This window comes from Pavona decussata, unplaced genomic scaffold (assembly GCF_977016875.1).
Source record: "Pavona decussata unplaced genomic scaffold, jaPavDecu1.1 SCAFFOLD_9, whole genome shotgun sequence".
Lineage (NCBI taxonomy): Eukaryota > Metazoa > Cnidaria > Anthozoa > Scleractinia > Agariciidae > Pavona > Pavona decussata.
The window spans coordinates 4,690,001-4,706,999 of record NW_028145432.1 but is presented as its reverse complement, the minus strand read 5'-3'; the positions used below and the strand labels follow the sequence as shown (position 1 = coordinate 4,706,999).

The following is a 16,999-nucleotide window of genomic DNA, read 5'->3' as shown; positions in this document are numbered from 1 at the left end:
ACAGAATTGGTACCATGAAAAATGGATTTATGGGCATTGAACTTAATACGTCAAGTTGAAAAATGTATTTATGGCCATTGAACGTAATACGTAAAGTTGAAAGTTCTTTGTGAGAAGCTCATGTCCATTTATCAGTTTGCCTTGTGGGTACTGTATACTTGGGCGTCCCATAACATTACAGCTTTGACACTTTGAAGTGCATTTCGTAGGAAATTAGATTTCTGGGCATTTAACTTATAAACGTTGAGGACGTTTAACCAGACGGGGAGCTGAAAGTTGCCTTTAAGATGCTCAAACCATGTCTCGTGAATAACAGCCGGCTGTCCCATAACAAACTTAAAGTAAAGTTTGCTTCGTGTAAAAAAATAAAAATAAACTAAAAAACTCAAGAGGTCAGCAACGCCGTTTCGCATATTTGGGTAGGAAGATGAAAATCCATAGAACTATATATTTTTTTCACCATGGTCTGTGTTGCTTGATTTGAAATGACTGACAGGGAAAGAAAAGGTTCATTTCGTCTCTGGTTTCCCCAGCTGTTTAAGCTATTCTCTGCGTTTAATTATTCCTGAAGTGAATTATTTTTCCATTGTCTCGTGTCAATAGAAAGCAATGTATATGTGTTCCAAACAATGGTTACAGATCCTATTGTTTAGTAAACCAATCATGTGATCTTGGGTCGCCTTGGCAAATGTATGTTTATGAATAGCGCTGGTTCTGTCACCGGATGTCCGCGGTAAAATCTCGAAAACTCACAAACTTCTCTCAAACTATTCCAAAAATTCGCCATGTAATTTAACAGGAATTCCGTCGATCACAAAGGAAAACTTTGGCGAAAAAATGACGACGGCGTTGCAACAAGCACTTTACAAGGAGCACCAAGGAGTGAATTACTTGTCAAGGAATTTTGAGTCACATTTTCTGCATAGCCCTCAGTATCACGATCGAATTACTCTATCTCAAGACCAGTAAGTAATAGTATGGTATTCTATTCATATTTCCAGATAAGTCAAACGGGATCGTTTCGTTTTGCTTTGTGTTTGCTGTGAAATGCGGTATATAGATTTCAGGTTCAGAGGCGCCTGGTGTGGCTTTTAAGTGAGACAGTCCATGCGCGACCGTTGCTAACAGGTTGCTAAGTGGTTCGTCTTGCTTATGAAAGTACTCCAAAAAGTCCCATTTTGTAATTGCTTCTACATTACCGTGGATTATTAGTTTTATAGTTTCTACTTATATTTTTCATTGCGTAGTATATCAACTAAGGAAGCCTGAAAGCCAATATATATTGGGCAACCGCGTTCATCTTTGACGCTTTTAGCAACTTTTGGTAATTCGATCTCAGAGCCTGTCGGAGGGTTTTTTGTCTCTTTCGGAATCTCGTGAACCGTGTACGACTTAAAGTTGCCCTAAAATAATAAATCTGTGGAAATGGGTTCGTAAAATAAACGTCTAAATTTTAGCGTAAAGTTTATATTTGAACAATACTTGTAGCGTATGGGCGATATAATCAAATGTCATTCAATTGAGATGACAAAGTGCAGGCAGTCTTGGTAACTGCGAAAATCTTTGGACTTAGTTTATTCCGTTTGAGTGCCTGAGAACTTGTTTATTGTCGCCGTAAACGAGCGACTGACTAAAATTTGTTGAATAATTATGTACAGGTGGTTCATTTCCGTGGTGACAAATACGCGGTTTGCAGATAGATTCTTGTTCGTCCGGAGTGCAAGGCCTGCCAGGTTTTGCGTATGTTTTATTTTTGATTGAAAAATTTATCCTATCGAGATGTTAACATCAAAAATTTCTTTGAGAATTAAGGAAATTTTTTTGTTACATTTAGACTTGTTTTCCAGTACTCATTTCCAGACGGATGAAATAATAAATGCATGTAAATAATAAATGGGAATTTAAGTGGAAATCCACAAAGTGAGATGATTAAAAAACCTCTGCTTTGCGATGGATTGTTTAATGTTAAGCCATAGCATAGCTTGGAAGTATATCGTTTTTTTGAAGTATTTTTACCAGGCCTTTTAATGCTGATTTATGCTTTGCATGTGTCACGCAACATTCCAAGACGAATTGTAATACATGTGTCACGCAACCCTTTTCGTCCCTTATTCTAGCTGGCATGTTGCCTTCTGTAAGTTATTCCATTTGGTCGCAAGTGTATTTTTGGGGGTTGATGGCGAGGAAGGTTCTCATTAGAATTTATAATAAAATGAACCATAATTGAAGCTGTCTTGTTCTATCAATTCAATGTTTCTGGCAAAAGTTCAAAAGAGGTGCTATTAGAGCTAAAAATTGTTGCATACTTTGAACTCGATTTAGCGCGTTATAGTACATCCAGTGCCAGATATATTTAAAAAATAGTTTGCGGATGATGTAGGTTTAAGAAAAATATACCAGTGAAAAAAAAATCACTGGCTTTGATCGACACTATAAACTTACCTTTCTTCCTCTCAAGGTTCCGGATATTTCTCATTTTATTTGTTTGTGCTTTTTCTCACCGTGCAGTTTTGATCGCTATCTATCACGGACCACCCGTCCCCCCAAGGTGCCGTGGGGTCGCAGTTTAAGCTATGGAGGATTTGGCCCTGTACAGCTTCCACAGGAGTATCGACCAAAGCAAGAGCCCCCCACCAGGGTACAGAAGGGGCATAGACACTATGGGGGAGGGGTCATGCCATTCCCTCGGTAAGAAAAGTTACAACAGCAGGATTCACCACAGCTGTTATTTACTTAGCTTAGGATCAGAAATGTTTAGCTCTATACCGCTACTACGGAAGTCACTCATGTGTATGATTAAAACAAGTACTTTTTTTGGCAGAAATATTTTTTTGAGGGTAAAAAGGTTGTAGTTTGTTTTTTCGCCCGAGGTCTTCAATTGCTATTTTTCTAATTCTATGCAAGGATGGATGGACGAAAAAATCGAAACTAAAACGCTCACACGTTATGATTTCCAAACATATATTGCACACAATGACACTTCTACACCGCAATTAATTGCCTTTCATCTCGTATTTTTTCCTCTTTTCGGTTACGAATGCGCGTCAACAAAAATGGCTTCGATTTAGCCATATTTCCCATTAATCGTTATAGCAAACGCTCTTGAATAAGTTAACCTGAACCGTAGCCGGGTTACGTCTCTTTATGAACTGTTTCCACTGTGTTTTATCCTTGTCCGTGGTTATTAAACCACAAGTCTAGTCTTCGTTTGTTTGTTTTTTCACTTCTATTCAATCAATCTATTTTAGACATTGATTTCATTCTTGACCAGTGAACTCTGTACCGGCGGCCTTTAAATCGAGAGCCGATAAAAACATCCACGAGATAAGCTCAATGAAATCCCGCCCTATACCTCACACGAGGACATGGAACCGATTGTCTGCTTTTTTAATTGAGTTTACCATTACAAGCCTCAAAAAGAGGTGTGCCTCAGTATTCTAAGGAAATAAATTTTCCCCGAATTTTTTAGATATTCTATCCGTCGGATACCGATTTATCAACTGTCTGTCTCAGTTAACAGTGCTGTTTTGTTGCATTTCAGTGGTATCCCGATCGAGCAGTACTACGATCTCACTCTTTTGAAGAAAAGCAACCTGCGAAGAAACGATGAACTGTAAGTGCTGCGGTTTTACCTTTTTGTGGTTTTAAATGTGGTCAAACCACATAAGATGTTGTTGAATTTTTTACTTGGAATAAACCTAAAATTAAAATCACTTCACCATTTAGTTATTTTACCAGCCAAGGAAACGAAACTCGCGGACAAAATTGTGTTGTTTTATATCGTTTATTTAGACAACTTTTCCATTTGTTTGTTTTTGCGCAAAATCTTCTGTTGTCGTTACAAACCAGTAACATTCGTTCTGACAAAGAGCAAGAGAAAGTCAAAAATATATTCATCATCCTGGTTTCTATAAAGAATTCTGCACGATATATATTTGGTTCCTCAGGTAATAAAGACTGAATTTTCTAAAGCAACAAAACAATGGTTGGATGCTGTGTTTACACGCAAGCGGTTTCCGAATAACAACGAATTTGCATATGTGTTACATCTCTGGCCGAGTCACCTCGGCGGAAACTTTAATAACGAAGGAAACGAGGTGTTAAAGAGATTTACTCTAAATCTCATGTTAATGTTACCATTTAAAATAATCTAATTTGCAGAATCGCGCTGGTTTTTTCCCTCGGAAAGTTACAAATATTGGTGCAAACTTTTAGCCGGCAGCCTTATTAGCATTTACTGAAATCAATGCAAAGCATTATACTCCGTAAACTTGTTTATCCTACACAAGGCTAACAGCGGTGCCTGTGTCTCAGTTTTAAATTTCCCCTGTTTTGTTTTATCATGTACTCACGGAGCCCATTTTCGATTTGCTCACATAGAAAGCGATAGTTACAATAACACGCAGAAGAAAGGAACAGTATGGGTGTACTTTAGTTTCAAGTCGCTTTCCATATGTTAGTGAGATAACGTTTCCGCACTCTATGTTTAACACCCACTACTAAAGTGATGACAGATGATTTTGTAATGTCACGCATTGACACAACCGAAAATAGACGAAAATATCAGGAAAACAATTTTTCACACGTCCAAATCGGAGACTAAATGAACTTAACAAGCGATATTCAAACACACAGAAACTCTCGGTTATCAGTAATGCGGAATTGTTAGCCACTTGTGAAAGATATTGCACTCAGAACTGAATCGACGCAGATCAATAATATACGCGGGCCATTTTACTTTGATTGAAAGTCTGCTTTATTATTGAAAACGCCTACAAAGATATCTGTTTCCCGAAACTTCCACGCTCACTGATTTCTGCAAAAATTGAATGGAATGAACTAGATAACGCCATTTTGAATACCAGAGTATAGGGTTATCGCGTAAATATTACAAACACATCGCATTTCGAAAACAATAACCCCAAAATCGTTGATGTAGTTCAATCCATTAATTCATTACACTTACGCTGCACGATATGAGGAGACAGAAGCTGTTCATTGCAACAGACAAATCCAAATTGTTCTTAAGCAGTGATAAAAGATGCTCTTGAATTATTTAATTTGACTCACTACAACTGCTAACACATGTTATTTCATCCATTAAGGCCAATTGGACTCTTGGCCGCGAAGTATTGAGCGTAGCTCTGAGCCAACTTTTCTGCCGTATCCTCTCCGTCGATTGAGCTCTTGAAATCCTTGGCAAAGCTGTCTGAATAACCAAAGTCCAGGGTGAGAACCACAACCTTCGGTTCGTAGTCTAACTTGGGTACGTGGTCGTCATCCTGCTGGTCGCCTTTCTTCGGTGATTTCGGCAGTGATTCTTTAAATTTCCTCTTCAAGTGTTGATCTTCACTCGGCCAGAGCGCCTTGTCTTGCAGCATCAGCTCCAACAGAGGCTTGTTAGCTGAGGTGTTGTGTTCCTTGATCTGTTTCGTAAATTCGCCGTCGGCCTTGCCGATGTAGAACTGGTACTTTTTGTCTTCCGTTTGTGACTCGTCTATGACGAGGTAGCAATACACAACCCCCTTGCATTCAAGCGGATTTCGAAGGTACTCCTCCAGGTTTTCTTGGCGCGCTTGCTCGAGTGCAGATCTCTCCGTTTTGCCCTCAACCTCTTCGTATACACGACTCCAGTGCAGATAGTTAGCGAAAGCAACTTTCATAGCGGCCTCTAATCGTCTCTGTTTGTCCCTCTGTCTCAAGTCATCTGAGGCACTCTTGCTTAGCGTGAACTCCATGTAGCGTTTTTCACCTTTTTCTTTGTACGTTTTGAGAGCAAACACGGGCATTTCTCCGGTGATCAAATCGCTAAGCGCCGTCGTTCTCTCCATGTCGACGAGCAGTAGATTTTCCTTGCGGAACGTCCCTCGCTTTTCCCTGCTTTTGCCTCCATGCAGGCGTTTCTCGAGGTGCTCCAGGCGTTTCGCCACCGAGTACTCTTTATTATCATCCAACATGTCCGGATCGACGTTTATGGAAAACGTTTGCTTGTCCGGCAGATGAAGGCCATGCAGCTCGGTCGTTCTCGGCCTTAGGTATTCTTTATCGTACAGTTGCACCGCGTATAAGTCGTGGCTCGATTCTTCCGAGTTAGCCGCCATGTTGGGTGACTTTACCTGCGTGCCAAACACAGTGCACGTCGCGCCTCAACTCTGCAAGACACTCCCTGAATACTAGCGACACGTAGATTCGATCCCTACGGTGTCTTCTGGTTGGTCTTTTTAAGTGCGTAACCATGGTAACGTCCACGAGAGCTTTCATATGACCCTTTGTCTTCGAGGAGAACTAACGAAGCATCGCCAATGTCACGAAAAGTTAAGTGATTTTTGTGCATTGGTCAGTTGCCAGGATTTATTTTCTATTTTAGTGTTGCAGTTATATGCTTTGCAATGCGATTTCCAAATCATGCGTGGAACTCGAAATTCCCGTCTGCCTCTTTGTTCAAAATAAACTTGCCTGTCTAAATTCAGTCGTCACACCTTCTTGTACGCAACATCTTGTCACACTTATGGGGTGTAACGGACGGACAGTGTTCTTGGCGAGAACTGTTTTTCCCGACCAAAATTTGCCTGCAATTTATTCCTGGCGGAGTTACGCCATTGACATTCATGACAAAAAACAATGGTCTGTAATCGTAAGGCTTTTAAGATGTATTCAACCTAAACACAAATGCAAATTTTCACAGTTGTATTTTTATTCCAATAGTTTTTAAGAGCGTTTAAGTTTCATGTTGGTTCTCCTAACTTTACTTGTACGAGAAGTCAGCGGGTCGCGTACGTCTCTTTAGAACCCAAAAGAACTCGACTGCGACAAAATGTTGTACGAAGTGGTTTACCGCAATTTTTGTACTTTATACTGGCAAATGTTTGAGTCTATTCTTAGAAAAAATATTTGCATTTTAAGCTGTTATCGAACTAGCGGTCAGCTTTTAATTACCATAGGGAAAAAACTCTTTAATTAAGAGCCATCGACAAAATGTTTATTAAAAAGTCATATTTGCAGAGTTGGACTTGTCTATTATAAACGTTTTGTGGAGAATTAAAGTGGTCTTAGCCATAGCTTTAACGTTTCTTATGTGTAAGTCCAACTGCAGCAACTAACAATACAATTTATTCAGTGGAAAAAAACTTCTCGTACTTGCCAGCTGCAAGAAAATTAAAAAACGGAACGTTCTCGGTCGTGCACAATATCACCTCGCCCACGCTACTATATATTTTCTTGCGAAAAACAAAGAAATTACACTGGCCGGTCAAAACGGCGGGGAAAAGCCTGAATACATCAGCGAGTGGCAGATGAAAAGCGCGGGAAAAGTCACGTACGTTGGTGTTTGCATTTGATTGGCTGATAAGACGGTAACATTGAACAAATTTCAAACACAGCACTACTCCTCTAATCTCGTCAGTTGGTTCTTTTTGTTGTTAATTGTATCAATACTAATCATTTTTTAAAGTATTTAATTTTGCTCATACTCATACTGTGCCGTCGCTATTTTGTCTCAAGATTTAGATCCTACGATTTTTAGGCGAGAATCCCTGATTTATTCTGCGGTTTGCTGCTGTACGCAAATTTCTATTCCGCTGTTGATGTTATTAGGGTTAAGCCGGCTTCTGAGGATAGCTTCCTTGACTCCATGGATTTACCATTGAGAATCTCAATCGACAAACTGTTAACCTCGTTACAAAGCCGGTCTCATGGCTATGCTCGGAACTGACGGCAGATGATTGGGGACGGGCGATTCGTATACTGTCTTTCTCAAGATTGAATTCTATCCTAGGCTGATTCCTGTTTTCCCGTTGTAGACTCTCAACTATTTCGTTTTGCCAGATCGACAGTGGTCTTAGGTCGCAACAACCGACAATCGCGGTTGAAGCGTTACGATTTATAAGAAACTGTACCGTAAGAAAAAAAAAAAAAATTTTCTTTATCATTACATCTACCAAATGTTCAATAACCACCTTTTCCAGTTTCAAATTGTTTTATTCAACAGAATAATTAATTTTACGTTCAAACCTTTGTACATCACCACAAGTGTGTTGTAATTGTTTTTGTATTTTACAGCGTTCCAAGTCCAGAGAAGTCAGAGATGGGGTAAGCCTGCTTATTACAACTTGATTTCCTCTTCAAGCCCATTGTGCTCGAAACCTCTGAGTAACAGGCAGAAAACAAGCAGTGCTCGCGATCAATCTGCGATATTTATACTAGAATTCGTGCTCCTTTTATCAGTAGAAGATATTAGTAGAAGATGTTTTCTCACTGTTTTTCTTCAGATTCGGTTTTTTAGCTTAGAAAATGCTTAAGTGGTGAAAACAGTTGCTCCTGAAGAAGGGGAGGGACAATGATAGCAGTTTTGAATATCCAAAGGTTTCAAACTGTCCTCGTCTGCAAAATTATGTGGAGAACGTGGTGGCCTGCTGCCGACCACTGAAGATTAATGTTGGTTCGGCGCATTGGATTCCTTATCCAAAATAACAGGGTGTAAGCCTCGCCGGTGTACTGTTCATGTTACGCTCCTGAGGGATTCCCTATATACAGCTATATTTGGAAATATCAATCAAAAATAGGACTTGGGTCCCATTCAGATAGAATAGAAAAGCGATAGACGCTTACTACTGGTCACAGATGACCGGGGCTAATCTGTGGTCTTTCCTCTACCGTAGACCGTAATAATACGAGCCATAAAAAATAGTGATCTTTACTATGTCTATAATTTCTCCGCCACTAGGAAAATCCAGATACCCCTGGGATTCCCAGCGGAGCATCCCTATTCCTCCCACATGCCAAAGTTTCACGTGTTCCCGTCACTGGAGTCTCCCGATGACCATAGGAAAGGGAAACAAGCCGTTTTGATACACCCCACCCTACCCCCCACGGCTCCGGCCTCGGCACCAGATCCCACTGTGCTTGAGAAAACCAAGGGACATTTTGATCGGAGGGAGGTGATCACAGTGCAGAAAGAGTCGGAGAAGAAACCTTTGGTTTGGCCGGAACACAACCTTCTGCAGGTAAATAAACTGATTGGTAGATGAGCCTGCAGCGATTGATGAAAATAAGCTGCTCTGCGTTCTTTATTCGCTATTCTCTGTCTCACTTCATAAAGAAAGCTTCGACGCGACCTTTTATCATATACATACATGATGTAAATACATGCAGGGGGAGGTAGTGAGGAATATTAGTGACGGGAAGTTGCGAAGACCCTTTCTGGATTTGAAATAACCGATCGATTGAGAATTCTTTTTTTGGGTTTAAAATTTTCTAGTGAACTTTGATAGGTGGGAAGATTTTGTAAAACCCCAAAATTACCCTTTTTAGCTATCCGATCAGCCATGCATTTGGTTTTACGTTTTATTCTATATTACTGATCCTGATCTACAGAACGATCCGGCTACACTTTGCTGCTGTTTGTGCAAGTGGTCCTTGCATACGATTATGGCAGGGGCTGTTCTTAATGTTTTGTGTAAAGAAGAATGGATTGTTCCAGAGTTACGTTCCCCGCCATTAGGTTTTTTGGGGGTTCAGTTTAGCCTAAATGGACTTTTTGGGGGTCTAGCAACTTGGCTTCATTTGCAGCTTCCTGTCTCGGCTAAGACACCTGAGACTACTCTCCCCACCCCCTCTTCCGACAGTACATAATCAATCATACCGAAAAAGATGGCGAGTGGTACATTTTATCCATAATTCTTAGCGTACGGAAACCCTAAAAACGCTCATAAAAGTTCTAAAAACTTTAAACCTAGCATGCACAATGTTGTTAGTACAGGGACGAATTTCGCAAAAAAAAATATATGGTTTTCTATGTGCCTATTGGCCGTGTTAGCTTCGCAAGGTATTGTGGTAAAATGTACAACGGCCACTTTTTTCCGTAGGTGGATTGTGATCCAGCCTCGACCAGGAGTTCCCTTTCTATTACAGAAGCACAGAAAAATAATCGAGCTTCTAGCTGACTCAAATTATACTTTAAAATATTTTTTCTCGCATCTCTCTATTACAGTAGTAAATTGAACACACCTCGCCTGGAGTTATTCATTTTCAACGACATAAAAAAATATATATACCAATGATGATGATGTATGTGATCTATTTCAGTTGATTTCCCCACTACCTCAGACCCGCTCCTTGGCAATTTTGATGTAGTAATCCATTTCATTCTAAAATGACAGCGCGCATTTTGCTTTTTTAGCACAAGCAAGCTTTGTGGTGATGATGAGTTCATTTATTTATTCTTCTTTCCTCTCCTTTAAAAACAAGTTGGTCAAAGGCCCGGGGTTGCAGAGACAAAATTACTACCCCACCCCTCCCACCTCTGTTCTACCCAACACCCCGGACAGAAGTGGGCTGATGGCGGTGTCCCCCCGGACAGCTAATGCCTTGTATAATGTTCATCGAGACTTCTGGCAGACGCACTACCAACAGCAGTTTACAGGGAACGGCCCCCAGAATATCCTCAAACTGGACAACTTCGATGAAATCTGCAAAGGGGAGGGCGATTCAATGGTAAGTGACTCAAATCTTTTTGTCAGTCCGTTCCGAGTTACCATCTACAAGTCTAAAATCCCCGTAACGTTCACATTGAAGGTACAAAAAGCGTCCAAGGAAAGAGCCAATTAACTTGAAAAATTTGGCGTAATGTGAGTGGATTTTATGCACAGCCGTACACTTTCATAACTTCAGGTTTTACTCAGGAGGAGAAAGGAGATCGGATGATCATGCATTCTTGAATAAGCATTAATTGAATCCTGTTTCAATTAGGCACCCTTATGAAGTTGCATTTGTGTGGCGCTATTCATGTCCTCCATAACTCGAGGACATCCTTTCTTTCCTTCGACAAAGCTCTTTTTGATCTCACGCTCACTCGATTCTGACAGGCTGCTTTTTCCTTTGTTTGGTTTATCAACAGAGTTGATACCTAAAGGTAAATTGGCCGCCGTAAAGAGATTCGAGTGCTGACGTTTCGAGGGCGTAAGCCCTTCGTCGGAGGGAATCCGCTCCGACTCGCTCCGACAAAGGGCTAACGCTCGAAACGTCAACACTCGAATCCCTTCACAGTGGCCAATTTACCTTTAGTTATCAACTCTGTTGATAAACCAAACATTCGTTTCTACTCTCCACCGACGCAGCCTACTGTTTCTTTAGAAACTAATCCCCTTATGGTTTTTCTTTTATAGAAGGAACATTTCAAGAATGAATTCCACTCTCCGCGCCCACTGGAGGGCCGGCACACGGAGATAAGAAGGAAAAAGAAAAAAAAGAAGAGAGTGATTGTAGGTCACGGTACGGAATTGTGGATCACTGATAGCGAGGGCGAGGAAGAAGACACCAAAGATAAATCCATCAAAAAGACGCACGGGAACTGCTTTGTGAGAGAAGAGATCTTAGATTTGACCACCGGTCCCAAATATAGCGACGGATACTTGCAAAACAGCTTAATCAATCCGAGCGGGGAATATTCAGATGTACATGCGTTTGCTCGTGCCCATCCGCATCTGTACTATTCATCCATTACCAATCATGTGAACGCAAAGCACTTCAGCGAAGCTAGACCTGTAACGGCTCCTGAAGTATCCAAACGGCCTACCTCTCCCATTGTGAACAATATGCCTAGCCAGATCTCTGATCAATCGAAGACAGGTTCGACCAACAGCGACTTGTATCCAAAGTGGTTTCGACCATCTAACCTCGGAGAGACCAGGCCGAGCACCGCGCTACTGGAACTGCAGAACAGCTGGAGCAAAACCGAAGCTCACCGAAGATTTCACGCGCAGTTTCCCGAAAGCGCGCCCGACATCCGTCGGAAGCCGGATTTGCGGATTACGACCAATGAGAGGAGACACATTGTGCCGGAAACAGGCATACATGTGTACTATTTTCATCGCTAGAACAGATGCTACTTTGCTTTTAAATTTCATGAATTTTACCAGTCGTTACATTGAAGATCTACCGTACGATTGTAAATTTTGTGTTAGAGAGAGCTTTACGCAAACTGCCTCGTCGTTGGTGTAAGATCTTCGTGAGTGGTAAATTATGTCGCGCGACTATGAAGTATTTCAGTGTCAGAGTATGAAGTATTTCAGTGTCAGAGTGTCGGTATCAATTTGTTTCGATCTTCACTGACACAACAGGTGCACCTAGTGGTTTTGTTTTGATGGAATAGTTGTTTGGAAGGCCTTACCTACCTCAGAAATTCGGATTAGAGGGTGAAAAAAAAAAAATAGAGTTTTAAAGCGAAATGTCACCTCAAACTTTCATAAAAACTATAAATCTCTTCTGTTTTCGGAGGGGCGAATATGTAGTTAAAAAGTGCTAAATAAGGCCAGCAAACATTCTCGGAAAGGCAACAGAGCCCGAAAATTCGGGCGATAAGACCTTTCGGTGACAAAAATCCGAACATGTCACACCATGATAGCTTACCATAAATGAGGCCATAAAACATTCCGTTATTATAGGAGACACAATTTTCAGATGTTCTGGTAAGGTGTCCCTAAATACACGAAACTGTGAACTGTTCATTCTTATTGTGTGTGCCTTGCAATTTCAATTGATTTATTTATTAATTTATTGTGGTTCAAAGTAGGTAAATAGATTTCAATAAAAACGTGGTTACCGGTGTGCATCACGTGAAAAAAAAAATTAATGAATTCTTTGAGAAATAATATATTAGAGATGGTGGCAAGCTAAGTTTCTCTTCGACTACGCACGAGGCAAGATTTTATCAAAGTCTGCTTTCTTTACCTTTGGACTTTTGTCTCGTATTGTTTTCAGTAGAAAAACCTTTCTTACTACGGCGGTTTTTTTTTAAGAGTGCGCATGGAATTAAGTAGAGATAAGTTCAGTTATACAGAAAAACAAAAACTTCACTAACTTTAAAAAGTTCTGCCTAGAGAGCGAGCACATAATGCTACGATCAATGCAAACTTTCAGCATTCCCCCCCCCCCCCCCCTGTCCTCCCTCTTCCTCCTCCCTCGGGCATTTGACCGTGGATGCTTACCATTTGCACAGAAAATGTGGATATTTCGGTAGGAAAGTCAAAATGGATCGCAAAATTTCAAGGGTACCCCCAGAGACTCTCTTAAGGTTGGTGTCATCGGCCGCTTTAACAAAAAAAAAATTTACATTATTCATCGGTGATCCCGACCGAATACCAGTAAACACCCACGTGTATCGTGCCCGGATTGTAGCGGAATTTGAACCCGATTTACCTTTCTTGGAATTGAGGAGTTTTTCAAGGAAAGGATTTCGCCTTTGTGAGCGATTTGCTCACTCAAAAGGGGCTGCAAAAGCATTTTTGAAGATGTCATGAATATCTATCTCTGTTTGCAAAGCACGAACGTTGATTAATTGATTTGAAGCTGAAAAATTTGTCCTTTTTAGTAGGAGAGGCCTTTGAGAACTTAAGGGTAGGGCATTTGAAGAGCTCTTTGTCCCTGGAAGGCAGGAATTTCAACAAGCCAATCTTCAAAAGTTCAAATGCCCGGGGGAAAGCCTTAACGAGAAAAAATTAATATGAAATTTTCTTATTTTAGGGAAGCAAAAACCATTCATTGCAACTTGATCACCATTGCGGTAAATCATTTGTCAAAGCAGTTTGTTGGTAAACCAGGAGAATGAGTAGAGCATAAATGGCCTTAAGATTATATCTGTAAGACGCTGTACATAACCCATTTCAGATAATTATATTGATGTATTGAGTTTCTTGATCGAAAATAAAGAAGCCGTTCTTTTTTTTACCCGATTTTTTAGTTCGCTCGTGCACTGATGATTGTTTTCTAGCTATTCACGCACTCCCGTTGCTTCGCCAGTTATAAACAAATAAACAAGCAAACAAACAATTTAGAAGAGTTAGTGTGGACGAGTTGTCTGGACCAAGCGCGCGTGTTTTCCTCATTAGCATAGTACGGTACAATATGTGAATGCATACATGAAGTACTTTGGAATTTCTGAAAAGAGTTCGTACAGGTCAACCGGATTATGTTTATAAGGAATTCATGGTCCTGTATTTCCACGCACGCACTTATTTTGTATTCAAGAGGAAGTTTCTCTGAACGAACCTCTCTCACGGAACTGAAAAACCGCTTCCCACGCAGAGGAACTCGCCCCAGGCGCAAAGTTCTGCCTTCATGATATGTGTTCCTTATAATTTCTGAATCAAATAAGGAACCATGACCGAGGAGTTAGTGAAAGATTTAAGCTTTGAAGCTCATCATAGAATGGAGGTTCTTCTTCTTCCGCCTCGTCGTGGCATTGGCGGTGACTGGAAGGAACTTGCAGGCAAGATGGGGTATTCTTCCGAGCAAATACGATATTTTGAAGCTCTGCAAATGCAAGGGCGAGGGCCAGTCTTCGAATTGATAAGCGATTATGAAAGCAACGGAAAGACAGTTTCAGAACTATTATCCTTGCTTGAAGAGATAAACAGGCCGGATGTGATACAAGACCTTCAAAAACACATAGGTAAGTTAGTTTAGCTTAAGTTCAAGCTTACTTTACATGTTTTGACAGTTAAGTTTCATGATCCTCGAGCATGCATGGTAAGGCTTAAATGTATTTTGACAGAATGTTAGTTTATTTTTAAATAATAATGCTGATCTCGAACTTATTGCTTCTACACGAGTGATCGCAATGTGAAAGTAATGTGAAAGTGTTTGAGTGAAAGAGACATGAAAGCACTCTCTTAGAACTTCCGGCTGACATCTATTCCGTGGTATGCGGTAACCTCGTGCAGCCATCAATCTTTTGGTGATTCCATTGAATTGCATTGCGCATTCTTATTGCGCATAATTTGTTAATTATCGGTGCATAATTAGCGTGTGACCCTTATAGTCAGTCTACGTCACGCATGACCAGTACTTCAGAGAATGAAATAAACATTGAATTTCTCTTTGTAATGTCCAGCATTTGAATGGAATCTTGAAGATTTCTCTGGAAATCTTTCCAAAAGAGACGCATTAACTGAGAAAAGAATTCAATATACTTGGAAAATACTTGTTATTTTTGAACAACTTAATGCTGTGATGTAAAAAAAAAAAAAAAATCATAGCTTTATACCGTCAATAAACTAAGAAAAAGTCTACAGAAAACCTGAGATCCCGCTGGCAACGTTAAAAAATGACAGTCATGTAAATTTCAAAAATGCTGGTCATGCATGATGTCGATTGATTGTAAAGCAGGGCTGTCAACTCTCCCGGATAATCTGGGTGTGTCCAGATTTTGAACCGTATCTTCCGGTCTCCAGATTTATGTCTGTAATCTCCCGGATAATTGACGAAATTGGCTATTTGTCAGATACTTGACGTTCACTTTCTGAGAACAAAATCTGAAATGTTTGGCGTTGTTTCTGGTATTGTTTAATTCCCCCCCCCCCCCCCCCCCCAGCCCACTGAACCTGGAAATTTGGGCAAGATGCGATGCCTCTGTAAGTTTCTTTTTTATTGATTGTCGGGGAAGTCATATTCTCAATATTTGAAGACGTGTGAGGTTGACAGCCCTGGTAAAGACATGGCGTGTTTTCCTTGATGTTTAACCCAGCCAATTGCTAAATTAGGCTGATTTAAATGCAAGCAAAAGAATGTTAAAATTTCAGCCATTTTAGATAGGGTTCCTCGTTACTCCGTCGCTCAACTCATGACTCTGTCGCTCATTGGTCACTCTTTTTGGTGGATAAAAAGAAAACTTAAGGCAAATCTAGGTCTATGGCATACCATGTAATATAACATGTGTCATGTTTGACACCAAAATATTAGGTTTAAATGTTTTTCAAAGCCTTGTCTGCATTAGGATGAAACCAATTGTTATTTTATAATGACAATATATACGGGGTAGACCTAATGCAAAAATGGCTGACATTTTGATATTCTTTTGTGTGCATTCAAATTTTCGTCGCTAACCTTGTTCAAGGTAAAGTATTCTTTTGTTGTTTTGAACTCAAGAACGAGGCTAGTGAGGCTCATTTTAATCACAGACAAAAGAATATTAAAATGTCAGTCATTTTTGCATAGGGGCTATAGTCATCCCATTAAATTGAAAAAAGAAATTCAGGTTTAAAATAGAACTTTCTGGATAAGTTAATTGTAATTTAGAAAAAAAATTAATCTTTATTCTGGTGTCGTTTCAGAAGAGAAGAAGCAACAGGAAAAAGTACAGTCTGAACTGCGACAAATGCACGCCGGTATGTTTCCAGAGCTACATCAGGGTTGGTACAGGTCATGGAAAACCTGGAAAGTCATGGAATTTTAAAATTTCATTCTCCAGGCCTGGAAAGTCATGGAATTTAGGTGTGGGTCATGGAAAGTCATGAAAAATGATGTTTATTAAAAAGTACAAAATAAATTGGCCGAGGGTTTTTTGCAAAGAAAATAGTAAAAACAAACCCAAAATGAAAGACGATTTCCACGAAAATGGTCAAATTTAGGTCATGGAAAACTTGGAGAAGTCATGGAAAAGGTCATGGAAAGTCATGGAATTTCAAAAGCTCAAAAGAGTATGAACCCTGCTACATGAAGAAATAACAAATACTTACATACAAACTCAATTCTCCTAAATTGAACGCAAGTTTTCAGAAGCAGAGTCAGTTTGAGGTTAATCTATTTAATATTGAGAAATTGCTCCTAATCTTTCATCTTTTATTGAGAAATATCCCCTTAACAATAGACATTTTGTTCAAAGTTTTAATTAAGAATTCGATCAGCTTTCTTCAAAATGGCCTGCCCTTATCCCTGAGTCCTTCCTCCCCCCCCCCCACCCCACTCAAGAGAGAAGGCATTGGTAGATGTAAGAAGCAACAGGTTGTTCTTTCATGACTAAGGACACAATTTGTTTTTCAATTTATTGCAGATGAAGACAAGGTGGACATTAAAACTCGTAAGTAATACCTTTTCATAAATATTATAAATTTTACTTTCCAGTAACAAATGTACATTTGCATTAAATTGATCAAAGGAACTGATTCCAATAACCTTGAGATACATGCATGCTAATGAGATTCATGAACTGTATGATAGACATCAC

At 40.0% G+C, this 16,999-nt stretch overlaps 3 protein-coding genes across 3 annotated transcripts in view; 2 read left to right on the top strand and 1 right to left on the bottom strand.

Moving 5' to 3' along the window:
• Window positions 1-718: 718 nt before the first annotated feature.
• On the top strand, window positions 719-12,733 carry LOC146488691 (sperm-associated microtubule inner protein 4-like). The gene is made up of 7 exons (XM_085119460.1): window positions 719-965; window positions 2,509-2,688; window positions 3,542-3,613; window positions 8,059-8,088; window positions 8,723-9,002; window positions 10,246-10,491; window positions 11,163-12,733. The coding sequence occupies exons 1-7, from the start codon at window positions 838-840 to the stop codon at window positions 11,871-11,873; spliced, it is 1,647 nt and encodes a 548-aa protein (XP_084975586.1). The 5' UTR covers window positions 719-837; the 3' UTR covers window positions 11,874-12,733.
• LOC146488692 (uncharacterized) lies at window positions 3,766-6,175 on the bottom strand. Its single transcript, XM_085119464.1, has one exon. The coding sequence runs from the start codon at window positions 6,099-6,101 to the stop codon at window positions 5,094-5,096; it is 1,008 nt and encodes a 335-aa protein (XP_084975590.1). The 5' UTR covers window positions 6,102-6,175; the 3' UTR covers window positions 3,766-5,093.
• Window positions 12,734-13,941: 1,208 nt separating the features above from the next.
• The window catches only part of LOC146488690 (myeloid differentiation primary response protein MyD88-like), a 10,008-nt gene continuing 6,950 nt past the window's right edge, over window positions 13,942-16,999 (top strand). Inside the window, exons 1-3 of the mRNA XM_085119439.1 lie at window positions 13,942-14,446; window positions 16,107-16,160; window positions 16,826-16,852. Of these exons, the coding sequence (XP_084975565.1) occupies window positions 14,155-14,446; window positions 16,107-16,160; window positions 16,826-16,852 (373 nt within the window). The 5' untranslated portion in view covers window positions 13,942-14,154. The remainder of the gene's footprint in view (window positions 14,447-16,106; window positions 16,161-16,825; window positions 16,853-16,999) is intronic.

Bases quoted from the DNA above. Each gene is read 5' to 3' on its own strand.
- LOC146488691 (XM_085119460.1), top strand. From the start codon at position 838: ATGACGACGGCGTTGCAACAAGCACTTTACAAGGAGCACCAAGGAGTG. The intron at 2,689-3,541 runs GTAAGAAAAGTT...GTTGCATTTCAG, and splicing joins GGGGTCATGCCATTCCCTCG to TGGTATCCCGATCGAGCAGT. The intron at 3,614-8,058 runs GTAAGTGCTGCG...TGTATTTTACAG, and splicing joins CTGCGAAGAAACGATGAACT to CGTTCCAAGTCCAGAGAAGT.
- LOC146488692 (XM_085119464.1), bottom strand. From the start codon at position 6,101: ATGGCGGCTAACTCGGAAGAATCGAGCCACGACTTATACGCGGTGCAA.